This window comes from Mirounga leonina, unplaced genomic scaffold (genome assembly GCF_011800145.1).
Source record: "Mirounga leonina isolate KUSES-001 unplaced genomic scaffold, KU_Mleo_1.0 Mir_154, whole genome shotgun sequence".
Lineage (NCBI taxonomy): Eukaryota > Metazoa > Chordata > Mammalia > Carnivora > Phocidae > Mirounga > Mirounga leonina.
In genome coordinates, this window is record NW_023270389.1 from 11319805 (window position 1) to 11341449 (window position 21645).

Genomic DNA, 21645 nt, shown 5'->3' on the forward strand with positions numbered 1-21645 from the left:
GGAAGGAAGGAAGGAAGGAAGGAAGGAAGGAAGGAAGGAAGGAAGGAAGGAAGGAAGGAAGGAGGGAAAGGAAGAAGAAAGAAACTCCATCTTCCTATTTTCCTACTAGCCAGCAGCCTCCTCTGCATCACCCACTAAGAGGATCTTACAGACGTTCAGCAGTGCCAGACATATTTCTCTTTCTCTCATTGCTCTGCCACCCCGCACTCTGCCTGTGGGCGACAGGCTTCAGTGGGTGAGGCTGGTGGAGGTCTCCCCTGTGTCCTCGAAGCAACGCAGCCCCTGGGCACCCAAGGACACAGGAAAATAGAAAGCAGCCTGGCTCCGAGCCACCTGCCCGAGAGTGGAGAAGCTGTTCTGGACACCGCTGTTTGCTCTGCTTCCCATGATTTATGTCGTGAAGCCCGGCCTTTCTCTTTCTCCGGATTTATGACTACCTGTCCCAGGGAGCGCATAAATTACTACATCTATGGCCATTTCAATCTCCGTAAGAGATGGGAGACACCTAGGCTGGCTGCTTTGTCTCCCGGGGTATTAGGAGCCATTAGGGCGTGACTTCTGGACAGCAGAAAGCCTGTGGAGGATCAGGGGGCTGTGCTGGATCCTGTGACCCCCGCCTGCTTGCCCTTGCTCTGTGTCTGGGTCAATGATCCTCGTTCTGTAAATACAGCTTCCCAGTGGAGGCAAGCACGAAAGATTCAGAGGATGGGCCTAAACACCTGAGTGATTTCAGTGCTGCAGAGACACTAAGTCCAGGGTAACCAAGTAACATGGTGGGGGGAGAGACAAGATGTATAAAAAAGGGTGACGATGGGTTCCCAAAATCACTAAGCGGGTTTGCACATAGACTCATCCAGATCTGTCCTACCCGGCTTATTTCGGAGGGAAGAACACGCCGGCCTGAGTGGGAGGGGGAGCGGCTGATGAGCACAGGGTTCCTGACTCCCAGGATGGGGCTCTCCCCGGCACCCCCCCACCACACCCACACCCACCCCCCACCCCCGCCACCTGTCCTTCTCCCTGCAGCGACTCTGTGGCCACAGGAGGTAGGAAGACCAGATTCTGCTTTGTTCTGACCATGAGTGAATCCATTCTGAAGAACAGCTAGTCTGTCGTCGCTGCTTCTCGAAACCCTGCTCTCCTTACTAATGTTCCAACACACATAGTATTATTACAATCCCCAGACATGCAAACAAGTTAAAAGAATTTTATAGCAAATACCCATTTACCAACCCCCTGGACTCTACCCATAACACTTTACAGACACTTCCTTTTTTTTTTTTTTTTTTAAAGATTTTATTTATTTATTTGACAGAGAGAGAGACAGCAAGAGAGGGAACACAAGCAGGGGGAGTGGGAGAGGGAGAAACAGGCTTCCCGCCGAGCAGGGAGTCGGATGCGGGGCTCGATCCCAGGACCCTGGGACCATGACCTGAGCCGAAGGCAGACGCTTAACGACTGAGCCACCCAGGCGCCCCTACAGACAACTTCCTTGATCACATTTTTATCCATCCATCAATGCATTATAATTTTTTGGCATTTCCAAATAACTCCCAGACATCAGTGGACTTCACCTCTAAACAGTTCAGCTGGCACATCATGCCCTAGAGTTAAAATTTTCTTTACTTTTTTTTTGGGAGAGGGGGATGTACAAGGTGTGAAATACATAAATCTCAAGTGTTTTATTGTATTAAGTTCTTCATATTAAGTAATAAATATTAAGTTAAAATGAGAAAGTGAATTATCTTTGTTTTGAGCATTGAGAAATACACAGTGCCCCCTTAAAATGATGAGATTTGCCTTAGGCTGGTCTGTACCCTCTCATGGAATGTTCCCGCAAATCCACGCTCAGTCGTGGGGACCCAGATGGAAAGCAGTTTGCTCTTCAGTTCAAGAATGCCTCTCCTTAATCCCCCTCAAGCCAGCTTGTCTGCCTTCACTCCTGACCCATCTCTCTGCCTTGTGGCCTGGCCCTCATGAAGGACACCTGTCTTCTCGGACTATAGGTGCTGGCTGCCGAGGGCAGGCCCAGAGCCTCATGCCTGGGGGTGATTTGCTGGCTGGGACAACAGCCCTCTACCCCAGGGCTTCAGCGGGCCCAGCAACGGCCAGATAGTAGCTTCTGGAAGAGCAAGATCAGCAGAGTAAGATTGGTGTTGATCAAAGGAAACTACCTGGTTGGCCCAAAGAAGGCCACAAGGTTTGTGAGAGAGGGAAGGAGGGCAGGCAGCAGGAGTCACATTCCAGGGCAGTGAGTCTGGTCACACAAACCCCGCACTGTGCTCTCCCACGATGGTTTTAGAGCCAAATGGCGCCAATTGCGTTCCTGCCCCAAGTCTTCTGGGGCTTTGCCCCAAGAAGCTGCCACGGCGGTGCTCCATGCCTTCCCCTCCCCCTCTATCAGAGCCACCCGGGGACACAAGTCAGGGTCAAAGCTGAAGGGCTCGGGAGCTGCAGAGATGAGACCTGAGAGCCCCCCTCCAACCCTACCCTGGGCAGATACCACCACTGAAGTTGCTTAGGTCTTCAATTGTCGTTTGAGCAAAAGTAACGCAGGTTGATCACAGAAAGTTTAAAGACTACATATAAGAATATATCTGTTTGCCCATAATTCCATTACCACAAGAGCACCTCCATTAACATTTTGGTTTATAAACTTTCAGCCCTTTATCACTCATGTGCATTTATATATTTAAAAAGTAAAATTGGGGTGCCTGGGTGGCTCAGTCAGTTGAGCATCTGACTCTTGGTTTAGGTTCAGGTCATGATCTCAGGGTCCTGGGATGGAGTCCCGAGTTCGGCCTCGTGCTGGGCGTGGAGCCTGCTTGAGATTCTCTCTCCCTCTCCCTCTGCCTTGCCCTCTGCTCTTTCTCTCTCTCTCTCAAATAAATAAATAAATCTTTAATAAAATAAAAAAATAAAAAGTAAAATCAAATAAAAAAATAAATACTCTATATGCTATTCTGTAATTAGCTTTTAAAAATCCATGTTATTTTAGCTATCTTCCTATGCAATTTAACTTATTCTCTGTATCTTTCACTTAAAATTTTTTTATTTTTTTATTATGAATATTTTAGAGTAAAGATAAAAGTAGAAATGCTGCAATGAATCCCCATGTAATTATCACTCATATTCTATTAATCTAGGCTTTGACACATTTTTCCATGTGACCTTTTTTTTTTTTTTGCTAAAATAATATACAGCACTTCCCAGACATCGTGTCAATTCCCCTACTTACTTCAGCACCCTTCCCCAAAATACATGGAGAAATTCTTACATCACAATGCCATTATCACACCTAATACATTTTTGGTGTCATCTAATACTCACTTCATAATATAATTTGCCTAAATATCTAAACAATGCATTTCTTAAGTTGGTTTGTTTGAATCATGAACTCTAAATGAGAAATAAAATTATTTGTGCAAGCAGGCATTCTAGGAACCACAGCCCCCAGGAATGCTGCCCAAGTTACCCAGTCACTGGGACCCCCTGCAGCGTTAAGACTGTATGTTCATGGTATTTTCACTGCTTCTAGAGAGATCAAGCTGCCTCGTCCTACCTCTTCAGGGTCTCCAGCGGCTCCTTCCTGCTCATGACGCCGGTGTCTGGGTCCACCGTGGTTAAAATGCACCTGGACACACACACAGCATCATACAAGGGACAAAGCAGAATGGCCTTGGCCCTCCCCTCCTTCTCCCTGCCAGGGGTGGAGGAGCCTTACCTGGAACAAGCCATTATTCTTTTCATTATCACGTCGCCAATAAGCAGCTCATCCCACGAATCCTAGGGGACAAAGCACAAAATTCCTATGAGCCCTTCTGAGCCCTTTCCCAGACACACCTGTGTAGGGACTTCACATGAGGTGCCGCCTAGTGAAGCCACTTACGCCCAAGATGGCAGACGTCTACGTCAGCCCTGAGAAGCCACACACCCTCCTGTCCCCTCTCTGCCTGTGACATGTCTGTCCATCTTCCCGAAGTGAAAGGCTCCCTCCGCTCTCTGTGGTTGGAACTCCCCTCGGACAGATGCCACTGGGCTCGAGGAGTGGGGAGTGGAAGGCTTGGGGACCCCAGAGGGCATGGGGGACAGAGAGAAAGGGCGTGGAGGGGGCATCACTCCAAATTGTGCAGCCTCTGGTGGATTTAGACCCTGAGGGCACTGGTAGGTTTACCTCGCATCTCCCCTGGCGCATCCGAACAGAACAGATCAAGGGGGGGCCCAACGTCCTTATCTCTGCATCGCCCCTGGCATGTGAACAAAGCGCTCCAGCCCAGCAGGCTCCTCCGGCATTGGCCCACAGCCTGGGTCAGTGGTGCCTCCTTTTCAGGACAAATCAAATCAATGGACGTGGCGCCCCCTCAAAGCCAGCAGGGGAGGAGATAGGAACAGTTAACGATCGACTTATTTTTTAAAGTTCCAAAAACTTTGAGCAAAAGCACTGTGAGGTCGTACACCGTGCGTGGGTCCAACTGCACAGACAAGAACTGATCTGGAGGTTGAGAGGAACAAAGCCTCGGATTGCTCTGCTCAGGGGAGGTTTATGGAAAAGATAGGATTTGAATGGAACCTTCCAGAACAGAGACTCCGGAAGGCACAGAGGAAGGGTGAGGAGGCTCAGGGAATGACTAGAAGGAAGACACTGAGGAGACAAAGGACACGTGATCGTAGTCCTGATCTTCCCGCCCTGGGAGGGAAGTGCCACTACCTGAGGGCTGAAGACAAAAATTCTTTTTTTTTAAAAGATTTTTTTTTATCTATTTGACAGAGAGAGACATAGCGAGAGAGGGAACACAAGCAGGGGGAGTGGGAGAGGGAGGAGCAGGCTTCCCACCGAGCAGGGAGCCCGATGCGGGGCTCAATCCCAGGATCCCGGGATCACGACCTGAGCCGAAGGCAGACGCTTAACGACTGAGCCACCCGGGCGCCCCAAGACAAAAATTCTTGACTTAAAACCAACCTGCCCAGTCCTTTGTTGGTCACAAGCCAGAAAGAGACCTGCAGACTCAGAACTCTGAGAGTGTGTATCATTCTTGCTAATCCGTATTGTAGTTTTTAATTATAAAATGGGTCTCTTAGCTGCAGGTGTCACAGGGATCCCAAAAAGCTTGGGCACCCGGACTAGAGCAGCCCCAGCGTGTTCTGTGTGCATCTGCCCACCAGGGAGCACTGTGGTCATAAAAAACATAAAAGAGCCAAAAGGAGACATGTGGGTGGCTCTGGTTAGGAAATTAATTTATTATTCACTAAAGAAGTATTTCCAGAGCCCCTTTTAGGTTAGGGATTGAGTCACAGATAAATAAGGTAAAAAATTCCACCATAAGGAAAGCCAGAGATGTAAACGGGTCTAAGGCCTGAGCCTTGGGATACTCTGAGCCCGAGCAGACCCTTGGGGGCCGTCAGCTCCTGTCCAGTCTGGGTCACCTAACAGCCTGCGCTCACCCCCTTCCTGGCATGTCTCGCTGGCCTGTCCACAGTCTGATAACCTGGGACTGTGATCTCCTTGGAAGAAGCAGCCATTCTTCTTCAATCCTGTTTTTCCATGGGTCACCCACAGTGTAGGGGACACAGGGGCACCAACTCACAGTGGGATGAGTGACACACTATGACAAAATGAGCTCAGCCAAAATGTTGTATTAACATCCGACTTAAAATGTAAAATGTTTCCAGTCGCTCAGAGTTAGATGGAAATGAAGGCTTCCAGAACAAGACTCCGTTCAAACAAATCGAAATCTGAGGTCCTACTCTGGGCTGTCTCCTCTGCACTCAATTTCATCTACATCTGACCACCTCCAAACTCTGGGGTAGCAAACGTCATCAACAAGACCCAGGGCTCAAGGATCACAGGGGGAAGGAAGCTTAAGTAGGTCATAGCTGGGGGAACGCCTGAGCCAGGCACCTTCACTCTGATTGTAGGACAGAAACCCTCCCCCACCTCTCTGACACTTTCTGCCTCTAGGAGCTTTCCCGCAGATTATCCACCTTGATTCTGACAGCAGCCGTCAGGGGAGGGGCCAGCTGAAATCATCTGCATTTAACAGGTGCAGGAAGCAGGGGCCTCGAGGGGGGTAAGGACCTGTCCAGGGTCACACAGCCACTTAGTGAAGCAGGTGGATTCAAATCCGGTGCCCCAACCTCATGCACGCCCCCTACAATGCTCAGAGTTCCTTTGGGCCCTGGTACAGTCTGGGTTCAAGACCCAGGTCCTCCACTTCTTGCCATGGGGTAGCCTGGGGCGAGCCAGGTCACTCCCCACCCCCCCCCACCCCCACACCCCCCCCCCCCCGCCTTTCCTCTCCCCCTTATAAAAGGGGAATGATGACTTTCATCTCCCTGGGCTGCAAAGCACAATGTGAGCATTAAATGGAAACCCTCCCCCTCCTTTCTCTTTCCCTGAGAAGGAAAACCCTCCAGAGAAACTGCTTTCCTGGCCACAGCTGGTGCGAGACGAATATCAATGAGATGGTCAAAGGCAACTCACACTGATTTTTCCCTCTTGTCTGAGTCCGACTGAACTGGGCAGGATGTGAGCAAGGGCAGACGCGCTCCCCTGTCACCGTGGAACACGGAGGGAGCCCAGTCCAGGCTGTCAGGGAGAGAGCACGTTTCCCACCTCACACTAGGAGCTGACCTGCCATCTTTGGAAGACATGATACACTCAGAGCGTTTCACATAAAATGTCAGAGGTGGATTTGGAGTTGCTTCTGTTGCCCTTCACTGACTGACACTGCATTTATACTTTTCATAAGTGACCTCAGCCAAACTGATCCTTTAACAAGCCTGTAAGGTAATCCTAGGCAGAAAGGACCACCCCGTTCTCCAGGCGGGTAAAGGAGCCTCAGAGGGAGCGCACAGAGTCCTACAGGGGCCAGCGAGGAAGCTGACGGCGACCTCAGAGCCCCGGGTTTGAGTGTGGGCTTCAAACCCCTGGACTGCTTTTTTTTCTTTTTTCTTTTCTTTTTTAAGATTTTCTTTATTTATTTGACAGAGAGAGATACAGCAGGAGAGGGAACACAAGCAGGGGGAGTGGGAGAGGGAGAAGCAGGCTTCCCGCCGAGCAGGGAGCCCGATGCGGGGCTCGATCCCAGGACCCTGGGATCATGACCTGAGCCGAAGGCAGACGCTTAACGACTGAGCCACCCAGGCCCCCTACACTGCTTCACCAAACCCCCAGGCCACCAATCTCTGCCTTCATGGTTGACAAGGGAGAGAACCAAACGAAACATCCAAAGACCGTGACAAAGGTAAATCTGCCGCCAGAATCATGTGGCCCTCGTGCTAAGCCACAGCGCAGACATCTGAGTGCAGATCGAAGGTGACACTGGAAGAATTTTAGGGTAGTTCCATCTAGCTTGGGGACCCCGCTCCCACACCCCAACAGCCATACTGTAAATGCCTGTCTTCTCCCGGGGCCATTGGTTGAATAGGAAAGCCAACTTCAACAAGACATGAGCACACCCTGCGTTTGATCCGTGGCCCACACACATCATGTATTTTATGCTACATAAATTTGGCTCAAGAACTACTCTACCTACTGAGAACTGTCCTCAGAAGTCTCAGACCCAGAACTGCCCCAACACCAGCATGTCATTTATATTTGTGCCCTCCGTGCAGAAGTCTGCATTGATTAGATGCTCAAGAAATCAAAACTCTGAGGGCGCCTGGGTGGTTCAGTTGGTTAAGCGACTGCCTTCAGCTCAGGTCATGATCCCGGAGTCCAGGGATCGAGTCCCACATCGGGCTCCCTGCTTGGCGGGGAGTCTGCTTCTCCCTCTAACCCTACCCCCTCTTGCGCTCTCTCTCTCTCACTCTCTCTCTCTCTCAAATAAATAAATAAATAAATAAATAAATAAATAAAATCTTTTAAAAAAAGAAATTAAAACTCTGAATTGTCTAGCATACAACCAATAATTAGTGAATTCTTCAGAATAATCTAATGCAACATCAGAGACTCTTATACCTTAAAAAAAAAAAAAAGTTAATTCCAAGAAAAGGGACAAGGAAGGCATCATGTTACCTCTGCATAGACACCACACCCTGAAATTACAATATTGGGCCTGAAGTTAGTCATTTTAACTTTCTTCTCCAGCCTGGAATTGAGATCTGCCAACGATGCCTCAGAAAGGATCAAGTATGGGCTGGTATCTGAGTACGCAATCTGGTAAGGAAATAGAAATGGTTAGAATGTGGCACACAGAGGTCACATGTGTCTAGTTCCTGGAACCCTCTCTCTTCCCCGGCCCCACCCCCGTGTGCACATGCACGCACAAACACACACACACACTGTTTCTAAATATTTCTTTTAGTTCTTTATATAGAAAAGTCATAGTGGTTCAAAAGTCTTAATTAGCCTTGCAGATAACAGGATTTACGTGATGGAATGAAGAGAACATGGCCTTGGGATCAAGAGCGCCACTGGCCAAGTGCCATAAGGAAGTCACTCCACCTTTCCAAGCCTCAACTTCCCCAATGTTGATGGGCCTGATGACCTCAATACGGGTGATAAAAATACTCACTGCTTCCCTGGATACCTATTTTTTAATGCAACATGCAAATCAACATCAAATCCATTTACTGACCATTTATATAGTTTTTTTTTTAACAGCCCTAATAATTGTGCTACCAACCCTCCTTTTATGATGAATCCTTACAGCCTTATTCCTGAAAGGGCCAACCTGGTCACTTGAAGTCTGTGGATCTCCATACTCCCACACTCATTTGCCCAATTGTGATCTGCCAGTTGCAATCACACTATAAAAAGGTTGGACTCCACACACAACTACAGAATAGAATGGAAAAGATCCGGACACAGAACAGTTTTGAAATCCTGTCGGCACTGGAAGGCTTACATAAGTAGGAAGGTAGATGCCCATGGGAAAAATGCAAGAGTCCCCCAAATCAAGAAACACAGATGAAGCTTCCAAAGGAAGGGCTTTCTTTTTGCCTATTGTTTATAATCCCCAGCCACCGCTCAGGCCAAGCTTCCTGGCAAAAATGACAGAGCGGAGCTCAGCAGACAGGCTGCCCTGCCTGACGGGCTCTGCACCCCTGAGGAAGCCGATCTTCCACAGGACACACCAAAGGCCAAAGCCCAGGGATGCTCCTCTGACCTGGTCGGTGGGCCGGAACACGTCCAATATTTGGTGAGAATTTCTCGGTCGCAGGTGAGGCTCAAAGTGCACCAGGCGATACGGCTGCGTCTTCAGGAAGCTAGTTATCCACTGGGCCGCCGCCTCCCCACAGTCCCTGCCCTCGATTTCCAGGCCGTGCACTCTGCAGGGGGTGGCAGGAACAAAGAACGGCCGTGGCTTTGAAAATCTGGACACCCTAGCATGTCCTACACATATCCGAAAGGCTGGGATGTCACTGCGATTCTTGAATTATCAGGAAACATCATTTTAGCCTGGCCCTGCCTCCCAACCCCTGTGTAAGGCTCAATGAAGTCAGTTTCAAGGCTTGCTTTCCCCAGTTTTATAACAGAGTGATGCATACCTGTGCCTCCCTATCTGGATGCATGGGAGAATAAAATAAGATCATAGGTTTGAAAAGATAACAGAGTTCTCCAGAAGAAAACGAATACATCAATATAAAGTAAACTAACAATTACTGCAAAATCTGGTTCACCCAGCTAGATAGCAACCACAAATCTTTACTAATAGGCCTAGCTAAACGTTACCAGTATGATGATAATGAAACTAGATGCAGCAATGTATGCGAAAATGTTCTATAAAATCTAAAACATCATAGAAAACAATAATAATCTGATCTGATTTGATTGCTAGCAGTAAGCGTGGGATTTGAAGTCTCCCCGGCCGCAGACATACAGGATGCAGAACTGCACATGGCAGCTGTTACGTGTCTCAAAGCTCAGAGAAAACAAACAGTATAGGCTGGTGTTTCCCATGTGTGGGACCATTACTACTGTGGGTATTCAAGATAAGACTTGTACTTGGGTACAACAGGAAAGAATGGTGAGTTGCACAGAGAGAACGTGATTCTGTTCAGTTTCACGATAGTAAGGCTTTAACTTCTAGCAACATGTGATAATCATCTTTTTAAAAAGAAAGAACGGACCTCAGGTCCAGAGACTTCTGCAGGCAATATTTCTAGCTAGAATTAGGTAACATTCCACTTATAGCATATATTTTTTTAAAGATTTTACCTATCCACTTGAGAGAGAGAGAGCGCACGCACAAGCAGGGGAAGGGCAGAGGGAGAAGCAGACTTCGTGCTGAGCAGGGAGCCCGATGTGGGGCTCAATCCCAGGACCCTGGGATTATGACCTGAGCCAAAGGCAGATGCTTAACTGACTGAGCCACCCAAGTGTCCTGAGAAACACATTTCTTATGGAATTAAAATACTTTGATATTTTATTACTGAAGATGTATGTAAATGAACTCACTACACATCCTGTACAATAAGAAAATACTAAGAATAAGGAAAAAAAATTAATTAAATAAATAAATGCCTTTAAGGTCTTTTTTAAAAGCTGAATCAATTTGAAGGAAAACATTAAATAAATACAGTTGACTCTTGAACCACGTGGAGGTTAGGAGCATCAACCTTCCATGCAGTGGAAAATCCACATATAACTGTTGACCCCCCCCAAATTTAACTACTAATAGCCTACTGTTGACCAGAAGCCTTATGGGTAACATATAAACCGGTGATGAACACGTATTTTGTATGCTATATGTATTATCTATTGTATTCTTACAATAAAGAAAAGAAAATATTATTGAGAATCATAAAGAAGAGGAAATAAATTTATAGGACTGCACTGTATTTATTGAAAAAAATCTGCATGTTCAAATCCACAGAGTTCAAACCTGTGTTGCTCAAGGCTCAGCTGGATGCCCGAGACCCAGCATAAAGCATGGCTGGGTTGTACCAATGTCTGAAGTTTGGGAAAGAGGAGAGAGTCAGGTAGACCTACTTGGGGGTGCATCCTGTTCCCACAAATGACTAGCTCCATGACCTTGGCTTTATCTCTTACTTTGTGCCTTAGTTTCTTCATCTATATAATGGGGATAAAATCACAACCTTCTTATGAGGAGCACGGATCATCTATACAAAGTCCCGCAAACAATTCTGAGGTTTCGGATGTGCTCAGTAGATGGTAGTAATTATTCTAGTTTGGGGTTTTTTTTCCCAGTTATTTCAAGGGAGCTTTCTTCATAGCAGTCTCTTATGATCCTTTGTATTTCTGTGGTATCAGTTCTAATGCTTCCTCTTTTGTTTCTGATTTTATCTGAGTCTGCTCTCATTTCTCTTAATCTAGCTAAAAGTTTGTCAATTTTATCTTTTCAGAAAACCAGCTCTTATGTGTGCCAACTGTCCTCAAATTTTTAAAAAATAGGGGCGCCTGGGTGGCTCAGTCGTTGAGCGTCTGCCTTCAGCTTCCCAGGGTCCTGGGATCGAGCCCCACATCGGGCTCCCTGCTCAGCGGGAAGCCTGCTTCTCCCTCTCTCACTCCCCCTGCTTTCATTCCCTCTCTCGCTGTGTCTCTCTCTGTTGAATAAATATTTTTTTTAAAAAGTAAAAAAAAATTTTTTTAAATAAAAATAAACCAGCTCTCCATTTTGTTCACCTTTTCTATTATTGTTCTGGCCTCTGTTTCATTTATCTTACCAAAGATCTGCTCTGATCTTTGTTATTTCCTTCTTTACGTTAACTTCGGGCTTAGTGTGTTCTTTCTCTAACTCTTTGAGGTATAAAATACAGCTGTTTATCTGAGATCTTTCTTTTTTTCTAATGCTGGCATATATCACTATAAACTTCTCCTTGAAAACTGCTTTTGCTGCATCCCAGAGGTTTTGGTAAGTTGTGTTTCCATTTTCGATTGTTTCAAGACGTTTTCTTACATTTCCCTTTCGATTTCTTCTTTGACTCACTGGTTGTTTAGAAGCGTACTGCTCAACTTCTGTACGTTTGTAAACTTTTCAGCTTTCCTCCTATTTTCATTTCCAATTTCATACCATTGTGGCTGTAAGAAAATATATGATATGATCCCAGTCTTCTTAGGTTTGCTGACTTTGTTTCGTGACTTGTCACAGGATCTACGCTGGAGAAGGCTTCTTCTGTGCTTGAGCAGAACATGTATCCTGTTGCTGTTGGAGAGAATGTTCTGTAAATGTCTGTTAGGTCCACTCAGTGTCAAGTATGACTCAAGGCCAACATTTCATTAGTGATTTTCTCTCCACATGATCTATCCATCGTTTAAAGTGGGATACCGAAGTCCGGACTCTTGCTGTCTTGTCCACTTCTGTTAGTGTTTGCTTAACATATTTAGGAACTCCGAGGTGAGGGGGGGCGGCATATATATTTATGACTGGTACATATTCTTGATGAATTTATACCTTTTCGGGGCACCTGGGTGGCTCAGTCGGTTGAGCATCTGCCTTCGGCTCAGGTCATGATGTCAGGGTCCTGGGATCAAGTCCTGTGTCTGACTTTCTGCTCAGCGGGGAGTCTGCTTCTCCCTCCCCCCTTCCCTATCCCACCCCCCCCAGCTTGTGCTCACTCTCTCTCAAATAAATAAAATCTTAAAAAAAAATTTATCCCTTTTCATAATATAATGTCCTTTTTTGTCTCTTATTACAATCTTTGCCTGAAAGTCTATTTTGTTTGATTAAATACAGAAACCCTTGCTCTCTTTTGGTTTTTGGTTTCCGTGTGTGTAAAATATCTTTTCTTAACCCTTCACTCAGAGCCTATGTGTGTCCCTAAAGTTGAAGTGAGTCTCTATGAGGCAGCATACATATGGGTCTTGTTTATCCATCCAGCCTCTGTGCCTTTGATTGGAGAATTTAATCCATTTCCATAAATTATTAATAACTAGGGGCTCCTGGGTGGTGCAGTCAGTTAAGCATCCAACTCTTGATTTCAGCTCAGCTCGTGATCTCAGGGCCGTGAGATTAAACCACCACATCGGACTCCACGCTAGGTGTGGAGACTGCTTAAGATTCTCTCTTGCCCAGGGGTGCCTGGGTGGCTCAGTCGTTAAGCGTCTGCCTTCGGCTCAGGTCATGATCCCAGGGTCCTGGGATCGAGCCCCGCATCGGGCTCCCTGCTCTGCGGGAAGCCTGCTTCTCCCTCTCCCACTCCCCCTGCTTGTGTTCCCTCTCTCGCTGTGTCTCTCTCTGTCAAATAAATAAAATCTTTAAAAAAAAAAAAAAAAGATTCTCTCTTGCCCTCTCCTTCTGCCCCTCCCCCCACCAGCTGTTGAGCACACTTGTGCACTGTCTCTAAAAAAAAATTATTGATAACTAAGGACCAATTAATGCCATCTTATTATTTTCTAGCTGATCTGTAATTCCCTTGTTCCCTTCTTCCTCTTTTTCTATCTTCCCTTGTAAATTGGTGGTTTTCCATAGTGAAATGCTTTGATTCCCTTCCCTTTATCTTTTATGATTCCACAGTGGATTTTTTGCTCTGTGATTATCATAAGGTTTAATTAAAACATCTTATAGATACAGCAGTCTCTTTTATGCTGATAATTTAATTTTGATCTCATACAAAAACTCTACTCTTTTACTTCCCACTCCCTTTTATGATTCTGATGTCACAATTTACCTGTTTTTATATCACATATTTATTAACAAATTATTGTAGCTACAGTCGTAATACAACCATTATGCTAGACTTAAGTGATTAACACACCACATATTACAGCATTCCAGTATTCTGAATTTGATTTTGTGTTTATTTTTTATTTACTTCTTTTAGTAATCTCTACACCCAACACGGAGCTCAAATTCATGACCCCAAGATCAAGAGTCACATACTCTACCAACTGAGCCAGCCAGGTGCCCCAATTCTGTGTTTACCTTCATCAGTGTGTTGTATATTTTCATATGCTCTCATATTAGCATCTTTTCCTTTCAGCTTGAAGAACTTCTTCTAGCATTTCTTGTGAGGCAGATGCAGTGGTGATGAACTCCCTCAGCGTGTGTTTGTCTTGGAAAGTCCTTATCTGTCCTTCACTTCTAGAGGCTAGCTTTGCCAGAGAGAATATTCTTGATTGTCAATATTCTTGATCATCCCACTCTCTACTAGCCTGTAAGGTTTCTGCTGAGAAGTTGGCTAATAGCCTTATGGGGGTTCCCTTGTAAGTTACAAGCTTCTTGTCTCTTGCTGCTTTTAAGATTCTTTGTCTTTGATTCACGAACTTGGCGATGCAAAGGTCTCCCCAGATTTAAGAAGTTCTCAGCCATTACTTCTTTAAGTAAGTTTTCTGCCACTTCCTTTTTTCTTCTATGGGAACTCCAATAATTCACCAATTGTTTCTTTTAATGGTAATCCATAGAGCACATTGGCTTTTTTCACTCTTTCATTCTTTTTAATTTAATTCTCTTTAATTCTCCTCTGACTGGATAATTGAAAGATCTGGTCTTCAGTCCCAAAGATTCCTCTGTTTGCTTGACCCATGTTGCTGTTATAACACTCTAGTGCATTTTTCATTTCATTCATTTTATTCTTCAGCTCCAGAATTTCTCTGTGGCTCTTTTTTTTTTTTTAATCATTTCTATCTCTTTTTTTCGCTTCTCACTTTGCCCATTCATTATTTTCCTGTTTTCACTGAATTGTCTCTCCATGTTTTCTTGCATCTCATGGATGGGGTTTCCTTAAAACAGCTATCTGAGTGCTTTATTGGGTAAATAATACACCTCCATGTCTTTGAAATAGGTTACTAGGTTCCTATGCTCTCTGGGTGATGTCATGTTTCATTGACTTTTCATGTTCCTTGGGGTTTTATATTGCCGTTTTCATATTTGAGTGGGAGTTACCTCCTCCAGTCTTTACCAACTGCCTTCCGTAGAGAAGATTCATAAATACCCACAATATGAGGCCCTTATATTAGCACAATTTGTTCTCTGCCTTTTTCCTTTCTCTTCCCACATTTCTTCTATGTTCTGAGCAGCTTCAGCTGTGTCATTGGGTCCAACATTCCACTGACACACTGTCCCAAAAAATCCAAGCCAAAAAAAATCCAAATGTTCCTAAAACTTTCGACAAAGATAATGTAGGCATGGTTTGAGGCTATTTGCCTGAATAATCCATATAATGGCCCTAATTCTCTGTATCCCATTAGTGGCGGGCATGGCTTGTAAGAAAATCAAGCAACAACCTCAACAGTAAAAACAGGTGTACCGGCTATGATCATGACCTTTTGAAAGTGACCCCAGCACCCCAAGACTCATCAGAAATCTTTAAGAGACTGTGGGCTGAAGTTACAACTCCTTCACAAGAGAATGGCCTGCACTGCCAAAGAAACCCAGGTCCAAAAGGTCCTTGACATCTTCACCCTAAGAGTCTGTAAACTATTGTAACATGTTTAAACCTTCTCATTTTGCAATTTCCAAACATGCTCTTGTTTAGTTGTTGAGTGTGGACCAAAGAGCCTGTATGGGGCCATGAAAAAAGTTTCCACATAATTCCAAAAGAATAATTAAGTGGAAAAAAATAACCACAAGAAAGTATGGGTAGATACCTAGTCATGACAAAGAAACGGGAACCAGGATGTGAACAAATATATAATACAAATTGCAACAGACATATTAAAAAGTTTGCCTCAGGGACAGCTGGCTGGCTCGATCCGTGGAGGATGCAACTCTTTGATCTTGGGGTTGTGCGTTCAAGCCCCATGTTGGGTATAGAGCCTACTTAAAAAAAAAAAAAAAAGTAAAAATAAGAAGTTTGCCTTGGACAATAAATTAAATGCAAATCACAGCAACAAGAAACTGCCATCTTTTTCCTATAAAAATGGCCAAATATTTTTGAACATAGTGGTCAGAATGCAATTAGACAGAGATGCCCATAAAATACTGGTAGCTATACTAGTTGGTATAACCATTCTGCAAAACTATTTAGCAACATATATCAAAAGTCTATAGTTTCTTCTTTCTAGCAAAACCACTGCTAAAAATTTTTTCCTAAGGAAATAATAAGCATTTTGAACAAAGATTTACACCAAGATTTTTTCACATTCTTCTTCACACCTGGAAATAATGGAAAACAATCCAAATATTTAATTGTGGGAACATGTTAAAATGCATTATAAGACACACCCTCAGAATGAAATAGTAGGCCAACGGGAAAACTGTTATTTTTGAAGATTTTGAACAATATGAAAAGGTGGGGCACCTGGGTGGCTCAGTCGTTAAGCGTCTGCCTTCAGCTCAGGTCACGATCCCAGGGTCCTGGGATCAAGCCCCGTATCAGGCTCCCTGCTCAGCGGGAAGCCTGCTTCTCCCTCTCCCACTCCCCCTGCTTGTGTTCCCTCTCTCACTGTCTCTCTCTCAAATAAATAAATAAAATCTTTAAAATATATATATATGAAAAGGTACTCAACATATCAAGTATATGGCAGTACTCAAGACTCTGATTTTTATATTATTTCTTTTAAAGTATTAACTACAAAGACAGAAAACATCAGAATACAGTTATATATTATAGTTACCTCACAGGTTTTTCTTTACTCCTTTTTTTAGTATTTTCCAGTTTTTCAACTACGAATATGTATTACATTTATAATTTTAAAAAACCCATCAAATTAAAATAAGAACACGTTATGTCTGAAACTCTAAAATATTACAGAAATTAGATGGATATTGCATCTTATAAACTTCTGGGGATCTTTAGATATTTTTCAGCTAACCCGGATCTACATTTTTTGATGTGATGTTATTTTCTATGATAGGCTATGGACTCCATTCAGCGTTCACAATGCATTTTAATTCAAGATGCAGAAACGATGACAAGAGTAAAATTAGACCAAATTCTAATTTCCCCATAATGGGATAAAAAATCACCTCAAGACATCAGGTCTCAGAAGCAAAGCTAGTTTTCTTAGACTGTTTCCTTATAGCCCTTCTAATGTCGGGGAAAGAGCCTCTGTACAAAGGCCCTTCACGGCTGAAATCTCCACCCTCGCTATCACGCAGACAGACCCCTGGGCACATGCAAGTTGGATCAGTCTCCTGGTTGCAGCGGTCTTTTCTATCTTAGAACGTCCTTTCATTAGTACTAAATATTACAGTTCACAAAAACATTTGTGACTCCCTTCCTAACTCAGATATGGAAGGTTCCCGGTCTCTCCACGCGTAACAGGGCAAGTCCAATGGTAATACCTAGATCTCATCTCACGCCTTCCCGGACACTGTCCACCATCACTCCCACCTCATCTCTGTCCTTCCTCCTCTGGTGGTGGTATTTTCTCCACCCCTGCCTTACCTGCACTTGCACACCGCATTCGTGGCCGGTGTCTTGAGGGGCAACTGCAGGTCCTTCGTGTAGGCTGCACTGAGAGTCAGGGCATCACCCTCACAAGTCAGGGAAATCAGGACCAGACGAGGCTCCTGTCGAGCTGTAACCATGTTCCCCTTCTCATTGATCACCAGCCAAAACCTGCCATGTTCAAAACACAAGATACGCATGGCCCACCATGACCAGCGGTCAGTCTCTGTGGGAGCTTCGGGCATATAAATGTCCTCTTTGATTTCCTCCCTGTCAGCCTGGTGTGTGTGAGTTTGTATGTCTGTGTGTGTGTGTGTCTGCCTGTCTATCCTTAAACACCAACTCAGCAGCACAGCAAGACTGAGTCTGTCTGTTAATTTCAAAGGGTTTAGGAACCGGTCAAGCGTCCAATATATATAATAGCTTCGGAACATTCTGAGCTCCTGGATGGCACAGAAATCAAAGATGTTATTATATTTTCATCTCAGCTGCTAGAAATTCTGACCACTTTCATTAAACATGCCCCAAAAAGATGACAAGAAGCTATTTCCTGGAAAGACGTCAAGAGCACAAGGAAGCACCATGCCCGGCACACAGTAGGCCCTGGGCTCCTGCAGTGAAATAACAAGACTGTGGCTCTGTTGTTCTCAGAGCACGGAGCTCAGTGGGACAGCACAGGATGCCACTTACACCAAATCCACCCCTACCTTTTTAAAAAATTCATGTTTCGATATTCAGGGCGGTGAATTCTGCAATTTGCTCAAAGGTCTATTGTTACTACGGCCAAAAATTTTTCTGGCACAACACTCCTGATCTAGAGGCACTTCCCAGAAAAAGAAAAAAAAAAAGATAACTGGAGAAATAAGAGCAGTCGAAAACGGTTTCAGGGGTGGGAGGTGGGGAGTCATTTGTATAGGTTATTTCTCAGCTACTGAGGAAGCAGAACATATTGACATGTTGGTAATTTCAATTCACACCGGACCAAGTGATTACAGGTATAGAAGTGAGCTGTGCTTTTGGGGTCCATAAACATAACATGCCAGTGAAGATGTGAGGTTGTTAAAGAGCTTCCTTGCATCACCTCCAGCAGGTCATCATGGCTGAGATGTTTCAGCTACACTGGAAAAACAAGGTTAGTGGGAGCCCTTTCCTCAACTGCCCGTTTATCAGTCCTCATCCTGGACCCAGACAGAGCGCTGCCCTACTCCAAATCTTTTGTACCAGCACATGAATATTCTTCTTCATGTAATAATTCTTCCAGGTAATGATGGAAGCCTGATCTTTCCTTTCTTTTTAATATTTTAAAGTAATCTCTATGCCCAACAGGGGGCTCGAACTCACGACCCCAAGATCAAGAGTCTCAGGCTCCTCCCACTGAGCCAGCTGGGCATCCTGGCAGTCTGAGCTTTCTAAACCACCAATCTAATCAGGTCACCCCCCTCATGGAAAATCCCTTCATGGCTCCTGCTTTCAGGATAAAACCCTAACTCTTCGACAAGGCAGGCAAGGCCCTTCATAACCCAGCTGCCCTCCCAGCCATTCACAACTCCCTGTGCCCTCACGCAGGCAGCCTTTTTCTTTTTTAATTTTTTTATTGTGGTAAAATATGTACAACATAAAGTGCCTGGATGCTCTTAAGTATATCCAAAAGGATTGAAACCAGGGCCTCACACAGACACTTGCACACTGATGTTCATAGCAGCATTATTCACAACACCAACACATGGAAACAACATCAACAAAGAACGGATATTTTTTCAATGTGTTTTTAATCATTTTAGGTGCACAATTCAGTGGCATTAAGTACCTTCACAATGTTATGCAACCATCACCACTATCAATTTCCAAAACTTTATCATCCCAAATAGAAACTTTGAACCCATTAAGCAATAACTCCCCATTCCCCCTCTCCCCCTGAGCCCCTGGTAAACTCTAATCCACTTCCTGTCTCCCTGAATTTGCCAATGCAGCTATTTCATATAATTAGGATCATGTATTTGTCCTTTTGTGCCTGACTTATTTCACTTAACATAATGCTTTCAAGATTTATCTATGCTGTAGTGTGTATCAGAACTCCGTTCCTTTTTGTGGCCAAACAATATTCCATTGGGTATAGATGTTGTTTATCCATTCATCTGCCGGTGGATATTTGAGTTGATTCCATCTTTTGGCCACTGTGAGTAATGCTGCAGCGATCACTGGTGTAGATGTATCTGCCTGGTTTCAATTCCTTCCGGCAAGTCCCTAAGAGTACACTCACCTTTTCCCCAGCATACCTCCCCTCCAAGTCCAGGGTCTTTACCTAGCTTACTCCATGTCTCTCTCTCTCTCTAGAATGTTCCTCTCCCAATTTACTTGCCTGGAAAGTTCATAATTATTTTTGAATATTCAGTTCAAGCTATGATGTTATTCCTGCCCACCCCAGGCGGTTTCTGGTGCTCCTTCTCTGCGCTCCCCGGTACTTGTCACACTGAGTCCAGTAAGCCTTTGTTTGCTTCTCCCGATCCCACTTCGTGGTAGTGGGTGGACAAAAATAGTGTCTGCTCTGATTGTTATTTACTAATATATGAGCTCAGGAAATATTCCCAGTCCATACAGTAAAATGACAACGCCCCTTGCCTCTGGGGCCTACAAAATGAATTCAATAAATTCTACCATCTTGCAGAGTCAGAAAACTCCGTACAAACCATGAAGTATCTAGGACTCTTGGCTTCCTTCCTGAAGCAAAGATGCATAGCTCACTCTTCACTAATGCTGTGAGTTGCCCTCTGTCCCGAGAGCTGCAAGGAGGAAAAGCTACAGCCCCCCCTCCGCCCCCATCTGCCCCCCACCCCCCACCCCGAGTTCTGGGTTCCCTGCAGGAGCTGTGAGGGCTGGTCTGGGAGGAAAGAGCTTAAAGTGCAGCCTTACGATGAGGCTCCGGGCTGGCCTGACGCCAGACCCAGAGGAGAACAAAGCTGCTCGCTCGGGGCCTCTTGCGCCTTCCCTGAACCCCAAGCGTTCACGCAGATCGTGACTACCCAGATAGGGCCTTAACAACAGGACTTCACAAAGCACCCGCGTGCTGAAGAAAACGAGAGTCCTGGTCCCCCCGCTGGGTGGCGCGGGACCTCGGTTTCTTTATCCATGCAAGAGGGCTTGTGAGAATTAGGGGAAAGAGCACGTGCAATAGAACTTCCTCAGCGGCAAGAAGCTGAAGCTTCAGTGGCTGTCATTATGATTATGCGCTCCACCTTGGTGCGCTCCTTGAGGGCTGGGCTCCGCGGCCCCAAGTTTCCCCCAGTTCTCCAGAGACAATTAACAAAACTAATGTGGCGGGGACCAATCCCTGGGCGCTCGTCGCCTCCGCCAGCTGGAGCTGAAGTCCGTTTGCACACTGGCAGACACCGGACGCCAAGACCACTCCCGGGCAGGAGCGCAGAGGTGAAAGCGCCCATGGGAGGTGGGAATCCAGCTGTCTCCGGGAATTGGGTCGGGACACAGAGCCCCAGGGTCCCGGGCCCTGGGGTCCGCTGCCGGGAGGTAATGGCCCCTCGTGCTCTTCGTCCTTGCCCCACTGTAAGGGAAGGAAGGACCTGGTGGCGGGCTCCGCAGACCAGCCCGCTCCCGCCCGCGGCCGGAGCCCGCCCCGCGCAGCCCCGGCCCGGCCCTACCTGTCCCGCAGGTGGCCGCAGCGCAGCCCCAAGGCCGTGCCCTCCGCCGCGCTCACCGGCACCCCCTTGCACGACTTGACCGGGTAGATCCAGAGCTGCGCCACGGTGCCCACCTGCTGCAGCCGCCGGCGCCGCCTGGAGCGCGCGCGGCGCCAGGCCACCGTCCCCAGCGCCACGGCGGCCAGTCCCAGCGCGGCCGCCCCGAGCCAGGCGGGCCGGGACGGCGCGGGGAGGCGCGGCGCGGGGAGGCCGAGGCTGCCCGGAGCCCACGAGCCGGCGGCGCCCATGGCCGAGCGCGCGGGGGCGGCTCCGGCGGGGCCTTCCCCCGACGCCCAGCCGTCCGCGGGCGGGAGCGCGGCGGCCGCTGGGGGTGCGGGGGCGGTGCGGCCCTTGGCCGGAGCCCAAAGGGCAGGCCGCTCCCAGGGCCGCGGCCTCTTCCTGAGGGGTGGCCCCCGGGCGCCGGCGGTGGGAGGGGGTGGCTCCGCGCCGCACAGCCTTCTCCGCCTTCCGCGGCCGGCGGCTGCAAGGCCGTGCGCCCTCCCTCCCGATCGCTACAGGCGACCACTTTCTTTACGAATTTGTGCGTTTTTATTAAACCTAAAGTGGTCCCAGATACCAAACTTGCAGGACTAAAGCGTGATTTCTAAATTCGAAATCCGGCGGCCGGGAGATCCCTGCCTTGGGGAGAACGGGGCGCCGGTGGGCCCGACGCGGCCGGCACGGAGCGTCCCGCTGCCCTCTGCCACCCTCCCCG

The 21645-nt window shown here is 46.6% G+C and overlaps 1 protein-coding gene across 1 annotated transcript in view; it reads right to left on the bottom strand.

Moving 5' to 3' along the window:
• The window catches only part of MTARC1 (mitochondrial amidoxime reducing component 1), a 29888-nt gene extending 8594 nt beyond the window's left edge, over nucleotides 1-21294 (bottom strand). Inside the window, exons 1-6 of the mRNA XM_035010088.1 lie at nucleotides 20892-21294; nucleotides 17236-17409; nucleotides 9111-9273; nucleotides 8018-8158; nucleotides 3725-3786; nucleotides 3563-3634 (exon numbers count right to left, since the gene is read on the bottom strand). Coding sequence (XP_034865979.1) covers nucleotides 3563-3634; nucleotides 3725-3786; nucleotides 8018-8158; nucleotides 9111-9273; nucleotides 17236-17409; nucleotides 20892-21178 — 899 coding nt within the window. The 5' untranslated portion in view covers nucleotides 21179-21294. The remainder of the gene's footprint in view (nucleotides 1-3562; nucleotides 3635-3724; nucleotides 3787-8017; nucleotides 8159-9110; nucleotides 9274-17235; nucleotides 17410-20891) is intronic.
• Nucleotides 21295-21645: the final 351 nt, after the last annotated feature.